This window comes from Neodiprion lecontei, chromosome 1, assembly GCF_021901455.1.
Source record: "Neodiprion lecontei isolate iyNeoLeco1 chromosome 1, iyNeoLeco1.1, whole genome shotgun sequence".
Lineage (NCBI taxonomy): Eukaryota > Metazoa > Arthropoda > Insecta > Hymenoptera > Diprionidae > Neodiprion > Neodiprion lecontei.
Genome location: NC_060260.1, coordinates 13,754,094 through 13,765,316, shown reverse-complemented (window position 1 = coordinate 13,765,316; position 11,223 = coordinate 13,754,094). Strand labels below are relative to the sequence as shown.

At 36.3% G+C, this 11,223-nt stretch overlaps 2 protein-coding genes across 8 annotated transcripts in view; one reads left to right on the top strand and one right to left on the bottom strand.

Annotated features, from left to right (window-relative positions):
- Positions 1–417: 417 nt before the first annotated feature.
- LOC107227027 (E3 ubiquitin-protein transferase MAEA) lies at positions 418–5,409 on the bottom strand. The gene is made up of 5 exons (XM_015668043.2): positions 5,168–5,409; positions 3,135–3,546; positions 2,300–2,612; positions 946–1,255; positions 418–672 (listed from the first exon to the last, which is right to left on the bottom strand). The coding sequence occupies exons 1-5, from the start codon at positions 5,204–5,206 to the stop codon at positions 571–573; spliced, it is 1,176 nt and encodes a 391-aa protein (XP_015523529.1). The 5' UTR covers positions 5,207–5,409; the 3' UTR covers positions 418–570.
- A 564-nt stretch (positions 5,410–5,973) lies between these two features.
- Positions 5,974–11,223, top strand: part of LOC107227023 (C-terminal-binding protein) — a 49,205-nt gene continuing 43,955 nt past the window's right edge. For 2 of the 7 annotated variants that reach the window (XM_015668036.2, XM_015668037.2), the window contains exon 1: positions 5,975–6,348. The gene's annotated coding sequence lies outside the window, so the exon portion shown is untranslated. Of the gene's footprint in view, positions 6,349–11,223 lie in introns of all 7 variants that reach the window. The other 5 variants (XM_015668039.2, XM_046733556.1, XM_015668038.2 and 2 more) reach the window with 4 other exon arrangements.

Here is an 11,223-nt window from a genome sequence, read left to right as displayed (position 1 = left end):
GAAAAAAGAATCAGTCGGTTCAGTAATTCTGGAGTTATAAGGTAACATCCGCACAAGCAAACAGAAGGATGTTGAGTTTCATGTACATATGTAGTTAAGAGAAGGAAGAGATGACTCATAACAAATGAAATTTACGGTAATTTCATGATGATTTACATATTTATTGAACATAAAGATGCTATTCAGCGAAAACAGTCTGAAGTACTCTCATACCGAATTTCTGATCAAATTAAATATTCCCAACCGAAATCAACACTCTTCGGGATTAATAATATGGCATTTTCCTCTGCATTATTGTGATTCAAACACAGGAATCTTCAATACATGTGATACAGTTTGTACACACAAATATCCAATATAGTGACAGCATAAACGCTGTATGTCGTGGAGAATAATTCGCTGAAATAGAAACTATAATTTTTCACTGAAAATAGATTTTATTTTACGATTAAGGTGTAGCATACAAGAAGTGATAATTTTTTATTCAAAATTCACATGAGAGAATGAGATAGAGAAAAAAAAGATTCTACTTTATATTATACACTTGAAAATATTTATAGTACGAGTATTTTACATGACGTAAACTTTTTCAATCTTCTTATATGGGAATACTTCTTTGGTTTTCGGACAGATGACAGTTCCATTGTTTTCCTGTGCCATTTTCTCTAAAGCCTGTAAATATTACATTTTTAGCAACGATACTGGTTAAATCTACTTTACACTTTTTTTTTGTATTAACAATTGCCGCCATAAATTTTTATTTATTGCATGTCTCCGCAACTCGACCTTTTCTTTTCTTCAGTGACTGAAATGATTCAAAAGCTTTGACCTGGTTCCAAAAAGTGAAAACATTGCTACAAATGTTCGTAATCGAGAAAAAAATTTAATTCACTATATTATGGATGGAAAAAAAAAAAAAAAAAAATGAAAACCGGGGTAACTCACATGTTCACCATATACATATCCATTAGGCATCATCATTGGTTGGTTGTATTCATTCAGTGGTTTGCCGCTGATACTGCAGACAAGTCGAGATTGCGAACAATGAGCAAAAGGTAGAGTAGTTGCAAGTTCGTTTAATGCCTCGTTACAAACTGGGCAACTCGGATTTTTGCCTTCCCTGTTAACGCTGTAGCATTGTGGAGTTTTAAGAGCGGACAAACCAGCCTGCAATGCCACAGTGAATACACTTTGACTAGCCAGTTGAAATAGCCTGTAGTTTTCATGGCGAAACTGTTCAATCAACCTTTCCCATCTGAAGAACAAATTTTTTTTGTGATTAAAACTATTGCAAAGAAACAAGAAGAAAACGTCGATGTTGATGAAAATGTTTATTCCTACTGGGGACTGAGTTAGGATAGTTAGCATATATTGTCTTAGTCGATCATCCTACAACAATTCGACCTAAACTGCAAATCCTTTTCAAGAAACTTACTTTCCACCATAGGAAGTGTGAAGTACGCTGAAAGGTTCAGATTTTTTGGAAATCGTCTTAGCAGGTATAAAGTGCTACTTGACGCCTGCAAAACATGAACATTTTGCGTGGATACTTTACGCTTATTATGACGAATAATAATGTTCACACCTTTGGAACAAAAGTACTATTAATTACCTGGAATATTCAGGATTCACATAGGCAAACAAACAAGAACACAAAAACTAGTCAAAACTTACATTATTTTAATCAGGGGAGGCAAGTTGTTTTGAGGTGGAAAAAAATGTAAACATCACTTATTCTTCAGATACGAACTCAAATTTCTTGGCCAGTTATCCTTTCGAATCAAGGCCCCAACTTCAAAACCTGTTTCGAGTTCAAGTGCTACGAAAAGTAAGGGTCCCTGTATTTACTACTTATGTTACATTAGCCTAATTATAACTTTGAAGTCTTAATTTTTTTCTTTTCCTATATCAGGAGTCGCTTGATTTTATTAATAGAGATGCTTAACGCATGCTCTCGGAAGGAGTCGCATAGTTCGAGTGAAAATATTGGAGGATGATCGATTAAAAAAACGTGTGATTACTACCTTGACTTGATGGCAAATATAAACATTATATAAGACATCGAAGAGAATTCTACATGTAAACATCGATATCAAATTCAATTTACAGATTTAAAAAAATTTTTTTACGATCAATCCGAATTAGGTAAATTAATAACAATACAATCATTTATAATCTAAACTCTGAATAAACTGAAACACAAATTGTAATATAAAACTGAATTTATCGAAAAGTTACTAAAATAACATTAAAACAAGGTACATTCTAGAATCTAATTGAACCAATTAATGAATCGCACCTTTTTTCGTCAAGCAAATCTTTATAAGGACTCAATTCTGTGTTTACTGGAAATGCCAATAGCCCCATACAGCACTGAATTTCTTGAAGCTGGTAGTCATCATAGTTGGCAAAGCACTTCCTGGCATGTTTTACCGCATCTAGTCGACGATCTGCTCGTACCAATTCAACAAACTCTTGTACACGTACGTTGAACTCCATAGTGCTGCCCAGCTTGCGCAGCTTGGACCGATTATCATGACACCATCCCAAGCATCTTGTTGTCTCATGATTGGCCAAAGATTTTTCCACCTCTCTTGATACCATAAACACATCTGGAATAAAGATGAAGAGGTAAGGTAAGTCTGGTATGACGGGAATTTTAAAAGTACTAAAATAAAATTAAGTTAAAAGATTAATGAGATTTTATATTAAAGATGTGATAAAGATCAATATGTAATCTTGAAGTTTAACTTTCATTCTTTCTAGATTAGAGTTAGTTCGTTGGCATGTTTTGATCACCAATCCACACAAGGCCTTGAGTAATTGTGGAAAAGTAAAATTTTTACTTCGTTTTTTTGATATCAAAATGATGGGGTTAAAAATTACAGATGTTCTTAAAAAAACGTTCTACTAATAGGTAAAATCAAGAATGTCACCTCTGTACGATTGAGTCATTTTAAAATAGCTAATACCTAAACTGGTAAAGAATGCGGAATGAATGAAGTACAAAATAAATATGATTATCATTACATAGGTATTTTTATAATTGCACGAATTTTTCAGAAAGGAAAAGATAGTTTACAGTACGTGTTTCAATAGTCAGGAATTATCCTTCAGACAACATTACTGTTTACCAATGTTAGTCAGATCCCTTAATTCGCTATTATCAGCCAACTTGGTGGCAGTCGTATAGTATCCCTTGCGTAAGAAATATTCAACCAGCATCCTGTCCAGTCTTTGTCTTCTCCACTGGTTGACAGCACTTGGCGCTGTATTGGCATGTTCCTTCAAGTGATCCAGTCGTCTTTTGCAGACCATACCAGCCTGTAGCTCTTCTGCGATTGATTCTTGTGCTTTACGCTTGAGCACTTGAAGTCTAGCTACAACACCTCCTAACAGACGAGTTATTTCGCCGCTGGCCACCCCCCCTGATTCTCCCACTAATCCTTTCTCCAATTCGTTTGCCGCTGTCTGGACATGAGAAACTTCACGATCCAAAGTCTTTTGAGCTGATCGAAATTTTTTATTTAATAGCTCGTACGGCACCTAGAACACAATTAATTGTAAATTGGATCAGATATTCACACAGCTTGTATTGTTGATATCGGTTTTCAGTAAGCTTTGTTCAATAATTGGAAACTAAATACAAAATTTAATCAATCTTTGAAAATATTGGAGTGATGTGTGGAATTATAGGAAGTTCTCTCTTGACAATTTTTGACAATAATCGATTGTTTTTCAGTATTACAAGCCAAACCAATTGTTAAATGCAGATTTTTTCATTTTTGTATAAGAATCTGTTGACAAAAACTGTTCATCCATTGTGTCGTCTCCCTGTAATCAGTGCAGGATATTATAATTCGTGAGATTGCATGCGGTACATGATTTGATGGGAATAAAATGATGCTATTTGTGAATTTTTACATTTTGTATGTCTTACATATTTATATCTGAATTTTGACAATATCTCAGCTAGAGGAGAAGGTCAAGCTATGCGTTAATTGAATCATTACTTTGTCATTTAAATAACACAAGCCAGTGAAAATTTTTGTTCTCTAGTTCTCGTTAATCTTGGACAAATTTCTGAGAAACATCTTGAAGGTGTGGACGAAGAAACAACGATAGACAAGCGTGAAATGTTCCAAAAAATCGATCCTTCGGAAAAATGAATAAAAAATCATCTTGGATTAAATAAAAAAGGTATGCTCAGTACCACAGAGATTCCGGAATTTTTTTATTAACATCATTCGAAGTACGTCTAATATTTTTCATGCTTGAAGTTCTAATGTAGGATGCAGAAAATAGTTGTTATTCTAAGTGTGTTTTAACGATGAAAATGATAATGTGTCGAAGTTTTATATAAAAATGGGATAAGCTGAGTGTAAAGCGAAAAATAATTATAATTGGTGTTATTTCTAAATGTCTTATAATTCAGCTATTTCAAAATAGTATTATTAATAATAAATGGTCTGCAATCTGTGGACTTGATATTTTACATCAAAATAAGAATATACGAGGCGCGTAAAATATCTTGACAATACAGAACAAGTACGAATTGTAATCGGCTGTAGTAATCCAAGGTCAAGCAGGGAATAAATTGTTTCAGTTATAAATAGGAGAAAAAAAAAAAAAAATCAGATCTGCCATGTGTACCTCGACAATAGCGTTATCATCAACTGTGAATACATTATTCAGACAGGGTAGAAATGGCATTGAGTAAGTGAATACAAATAGTATTCTTCATGTTTTTGATACACCATAAATTGAAAGTAGTATTTACTTGTCAAGAAATGACAAAAAGAAAGAAAGAAAAACTACCGTAAGACTGACCATCACAAACTACAAACGAGTGATTTACACAAAAAACAATGCAAAGATGAAGTCTGCCTTTGGGCGAGAAAAAAAATTCTTACGCGGGTGTGTATGACAGTTATTCAAAGAATTATTCGTCAATCTTATCATACTTTCATAAAAAACGATAACAATATTGGGAAGTTCAGATAACGGCTGTAAAAGGAAACCTTTTTTGTTTGCCTGAATATTATAAGTGTCTGAAAGAAGAAAATTTTCCCATCGTGTAGCCGAGTTTGATGAATTCGAAGAGGATTCAGGTTCAGCCATCATAATAAATTCTGACGTTTCGAAGTGACGAAACATGCTTATTTACCTTCAAAGTTGGGTGCTCCAAGCTCTTAACGTCCGACATGTTCAATTCTCTTCGAATTAAATCGCTCCAATTTGATTCAAATTATTCTCTGATGTCGTGTAGTGTCAAAGAATTGCCAGTGGAACGCCTTGACGGACTACGCATTAGTAGCTGAAATCAAAACCCGTCCATTATCTTCCAGCTGACTGGTGTAAACAGACCTCGGACCATACACTCCAAACAGACTATGCTACGGATTTGCGTTTATACAAGACTTGACTGCAGTTTCGCCTAACTTGGTGCTACACGCGAGTAAATAATGAACTTGCAACATTTGTGTTTCTCGAACAGATGGCGCCATTCGAAAGATTGCCAGTCGACATCTCCACGTTGTACAACTGCTTTGTATCGTCACTTGAAACGTGTTAATTGTTGCCGCTGAATTACCTCTCTTGCTCAGTGATGCAATTACCAATTTGTCAATCTGCGTGATACTAATTATCAATTAAAAACAATACAGTTTTGCGGTCAAGCGAAAGGTATGTACATACCTATACATACTACACGTAGAAAGAACAAATCCGTACGACACAACTTCCCGATGCATCGAAACGACAGCGCGTTGCTTACGAAGATATAAACGACGAGTGATGAGTGAGCTTTCGACGTGAGCGAGGCTAATCCTGTTTGAAAATACTCTGAAATAAAAATCGCGTGGTTTGCGAAACGTGTCGGAAGGGGTATCGGCGAACATCCATCCATAGCTGGTTTGACGATCGGCGGATATTCGAACGGTGAAAATACATTGGACAACATTTGTAATTCAGTCGTTCGTATTATTTCGGCGATGATCGGAGGCGCGCGCTACTCGCTCGGGGGGGCCGCCATTTTCCTCCAGTGAGGGAGAGAGTCGCTCGGCCGTGCTTCGCAAGCGTTCTCTGTTAATTATTACTTATTTCGGTTGACAATTGAGTGACTTTCGCGAGTGCGGGGTGTCGGGTGGGCGCGCGGGACCCTTGGGCCCAAATTGTGCAACCAAAAGCCCAAAGTAACAAGAAAAACTCGGGTTAAACCGGGACCAAACACCGAAACGCCAAGTGCGCCCGACTAACATTGTGTGCCGTGATTCGAAGGGTGATTCTCCAACGGCGAAATATTACACCGTCACTCATCTCGGCGAATGATTGATTCGTTAGAAAGAGGTACGTAGACAAATCCCTACATAATTCCGGTGCATAATCAGCGATAGTTTTACCGGGTTCCTGGCTAGGATGCCTACGCTCTGCCATCCATGCGTCTTTCTTCGCAGGCAAACGCAATAAGCATCGGGCAAGCAGGCGGGTAGATAGATGCACAGATAGGTGGCCTAGCTATAGCCGAAGAATATCCGAAGCGCGCGTGTCTGCGCTCCAATTCATTCGTGGGTGTTACGTGTTCGTGAAAAGATGCGTGGTTTACGTCGCTGATATGGCGGGAGTAGAGACGCTTCGGCAGCCACGCGCATTTATTTCATTCCTCCCCCTTAATACGCGCACTTGTCGGCTATTCGACCGACGGCCGCGGCGTTCTACCATCGCCTAACCGCCAGCTATCGCCATTACGTTACACTTGTCGCTTTCCTTCTTCGCCAAACTTTTACCTTTTACATTTATTTCTTATCTACCCCCTCCTTCCGTTCTCCCTTACCACTCCTCCCCTCTCGTTTCTCTCTCTCTCTCCCGCTCTCTCTCTATCTTTGCTTCTGTTACACCGTAGTTTACTCGTTAAACACGACTTCACTGGCTTCTTTAATATCGGGCCAATCGACGTCTTTAATTCGCGTTACCATGGAAGAAGAAATTGTGGCAACTTTCTCAACAATGACGATCAGACTATTTCGGCCATAACTTTTCATCATTTGTTCTATTCTTTAATTCCTTAATTTCTAGTTGTGTTAATTTCGGACAACAAAAACGAGTCTGTTGAAACTTGAATTTCAAACTTGAGTTCGGAACGCATGTATGATACCAACACCACGTGCCTCCTTCATTGTTACACTATACCGTTAATTGTACGACTGAGTAGAGAACACTTTTACCGAAGAAATGATTCATTTATAATTCATTAAACGTACGTACGTTCGTTCGTCGCGTCCGATCATTTTCGCACTGTGCGAAATAATACTTGACATACCTACATTGCTGTCGAGGATCGTTGAGTTTGGTTTTCCGGAGAAAAAAAGTTTTTATACATCTAAAAATATACCACACGGAGCATATGTGTACAATCATTTAAACGCATGGTTCGAGTTGTGTGCGTGATTAAAGTTACGCGTATGTCTACACACATCGTAGTTCATCTCTGATACGAATTTAATCTACCGAACGAATACGTTTACCGAATGTATATAATAAAAATAAATGGTAATCATTTACTACATTTACTCACAAGAGTCGTCGTGTAGGCAAATCTCGTGACGTAAAGTTTTTCTTCTTTTTTACGTTCCGTTAAACGTAGATGAAAAAATTGAACGTTCGATTGGACGAGTGGATGATCGGGAGATTATTGAAATCAGTTATTAAAATGTTATAATAAGTTGAAAAATAACCAACCAATTGCCGTGTGTTTTGTTCCGGTGCACAATTTTTTCGAAATATCAGAACTAGTTTATAATTCTGAGATACGAAGCATATATGTTGATGTTGGATTTCCGTTTAAAATATCACCACATTTCAGTCCCTCGGTCTGGATTTCTTTTATTAATCGCGTTGCTCGTCAACTCGTCTTCTCGGTTCTGCGGCTAATAATTCTTAGATAATTGTAATCAACGTACGGGAGAGAAAATGAATACATACGTATTATCCCGGTATGTTGAGAGACAAGGTATTGTATAATTATATACTTTTGGCGTGTTTTATGAACTCGGAGCAACGCGTTTGTACACGAATGAAAAAAAAATAATTATTATTATCAAATATTGTGATGCCGAGAAACAAAATGAATACACGCATATGTATAACCGTTATTTCTCACATCAGAGGAAAAACTAGATATTTCCGAATTCCTTACATGCATGGTGTGCAAGCATGTTCAGGCTCACAATTTCTTCTTCAGGACTTTGGACTTTCTTAGGTATATTTGCTACTCGCGTTCGTTTATACAATCGTATCCGAAAACTATACATATACGACTGAGAATTGAAAGGCCAAGTTTATTGCTGCTCATATCCAGTCATGACTCGCTCGCTCGTTCTCGTTTTATTCATCGTTGATCGTTACTTCATCAATGTATTAATCTTCCGAATGAAACTTTCTATTGTTCAGAAGTGACCGAAGCTCCGATGATGCGATCGGCGCATATTACGTATGTTACATACATGTATGTATACATATTTATACATTATACTTATGTATACATGCATTACGTAGTTATACACAAATACGCTCATATTGCAATCACCTACAGATATGCGTGCTGCGATTACGAATATTACGTTTTCCTACTGAAATTGACTTTATTTTTTCTGATACACAGACAGTAATTTATTGAATATTGGCCACTAGTGCGACTGAAAATCGATTTTAGCTAAAGTCCGCTCAAAAGCTGCTGTCTTTCATTCATGGAAAATGAACCAATGGAAATTCAACGAACTTCACATGCTCGAGCGTTCTTTTCTATTCTTTTGAGAGTAAAGAAAAGAAATGCTAAATTTTTGCATTAAAGAAAAATTTAATAAATCTTGTCAAAAGTTGAGTTGTCAATATTTAATTTATATCGGATACTTAAAACAAAATGTTGAAAGATTGTTGAAAATAAGCGTAAAAAAAATCTTTAGTCTTGAGTTTGACATTAACTGATTGACCCGAAACTTTGAATTTTTTTTCACATTGTACGGTGACAACAAGTGCAGTGTAATTGACTTTCGGATTAGTTCGGATTAGCGCCAAAAAATAATTCATCTGCAAACAACAGAATTGAAGTTAGTAATTTTAAGATAATAAAGCATCGACACAAAACTCGTTAATTTACTATTTCGGAAAGATTTTGAAAACGTTTAGTCTGCACAACGTGAGTACGTTTTGCTTTAATTGTGGATTACTGAATTTCAAACGATTCTGAAGTTGCGAAGTAACGTTTTTTCTTGAATATGCATCGATATATTAACGTTACGAACTTCAACCTCATTTGCAAACATTCTATGTACACACGTGCAGATGTATGTGATGTTCGTACTGTCGCTGATGAAGTATAATGCGTGCCTCTATATGTATATGGAATACATCTTTATATTATACGTAGTTTGTAGCGATAACTACATGACGAGTATAATATAATAAACGTATTCGTATTACAAGAATATATATACAGGTATACATTATATACGCGTGCTTGCTGCAGCTGTTTTCCCCCTCTTATTTCAACCTGTGACTATTAGATGTGACGTTTTTTGTCCGGTAATCTATCTCACGGTTCAACATTACACATACCTCGTGTTTCATTAATTTTATGAACTTTCATTAGTCAAAACGAAAGCTCCATCACAAGGAGTCCTATAATCAGCCAAAGTTTGAAGATATTTCATTCGTACTGAGAAAGAGTAAGTATTGCAAAAAAAAAACGATTTGTCTCATTTGACAGAGGTTTGACATCCCCTTGAGCCGATTAGATTATTCGATCTATCATATTTTCATACATTATTATACATATATTGCGAGTCGACTGTTCGCAATATCAATGCTAATCCAAATATAGAGATTTGCAATTTTTCGTTATGTAATGACGTTGAGCTGTGGCTTAGCGGATAATAAAATATGCATGAAAGAAGCGGCGGCACGTTCTATGGTTAATAAAAGAAGTTTACCCGGTATCCTAAACGCCACGTAACTTTCGATTGCAAGTGTAAAGCCTGCCTCGAGGAGGGAAATAGTCAACTCGAGCGCAAATAGTCAACTTTGAATTGTTGTTCTTGCGTCACGGTTTGCGGTCTCTGTGCTGAGTCAACTTTCATAACAAAATAGTATTCCAGGATATTTGGGGTCGCCGATTACGAATCTCAAATCAGATTTCAAAAATTCGACACGTCGGCCGCAATATGGCGGACTAAAATTTCAAGTTTGATCGAATACGGCCAAAAAACTCTGCGGGACTTCTCGGGGTCGCTGATTGGATTTTCCATACTGAATTTACAAAATCTGATTTCAGAAATAACCAGCGACCCCAAAAACACCTGGACAGAGTTTTTTTTCTCTGGATTCGATGAAATTTGAAACTTTCGTCCGCCATATTGGATCCACTATCTTGAATGTTAAAAATCTGATTTCAGATTCGTAATCAGCGACCTCAAAAACTTATGATTTACGTATAACATGTGTAGAGGGGTAACTGTCTCGGAAATTAATCATCCCTGCAATTTCAACGATTTTTTGCTATCAACTTGTTTCTAACAATATTAAATTTCATTATACTGCAAAAATTACTCTCGAGTATTGAAAACCTTGTAGTAAACTATCAGAAATGTGTTGGAAAATTTCTCTAAATATACAAAAAATTGATATAAAATGGTTGGTAAGAATACTTGCCACTATGGACTTGAAAGGTTTAATGCATGAAGTGTGTACGTATATGATATAGACATATATATACGGTTAAACGGTCTGCTGTAGGTAGGTCAGACAGGGCTAGACTAGGTTACGCTTATACGCTTCGCCTTCGTCATGATGTCGGAAAACACATTTTGGGGGTGAAACCAATAGCAATTTCCTGATTATAAATTTAATATCTGTTTTTTTTTTCTCTATTAAGCGAAACGTAAATTCCTCGTGCAAAAATTGAGAAAGTGTTTGAATATGTTATTGCGTCTTGAATATCGCAATATTCATATTACAGTATATGAAAGTTGTACGTATACATAAGTGAGAAAAAAAGTTTACCCTCCGTCAGATTATTGCTTTGCTTTTATCGTACCAAACAATACGTATATTTCATATGAATACAGATTTTTTTTAGAAATATATAATAATGCGAGGTGAAGACTGAATTGAAAAAATAACAATATTTGATTGAGAGCTGAACTTTTACTAGTAAAGAATAATGTCGAT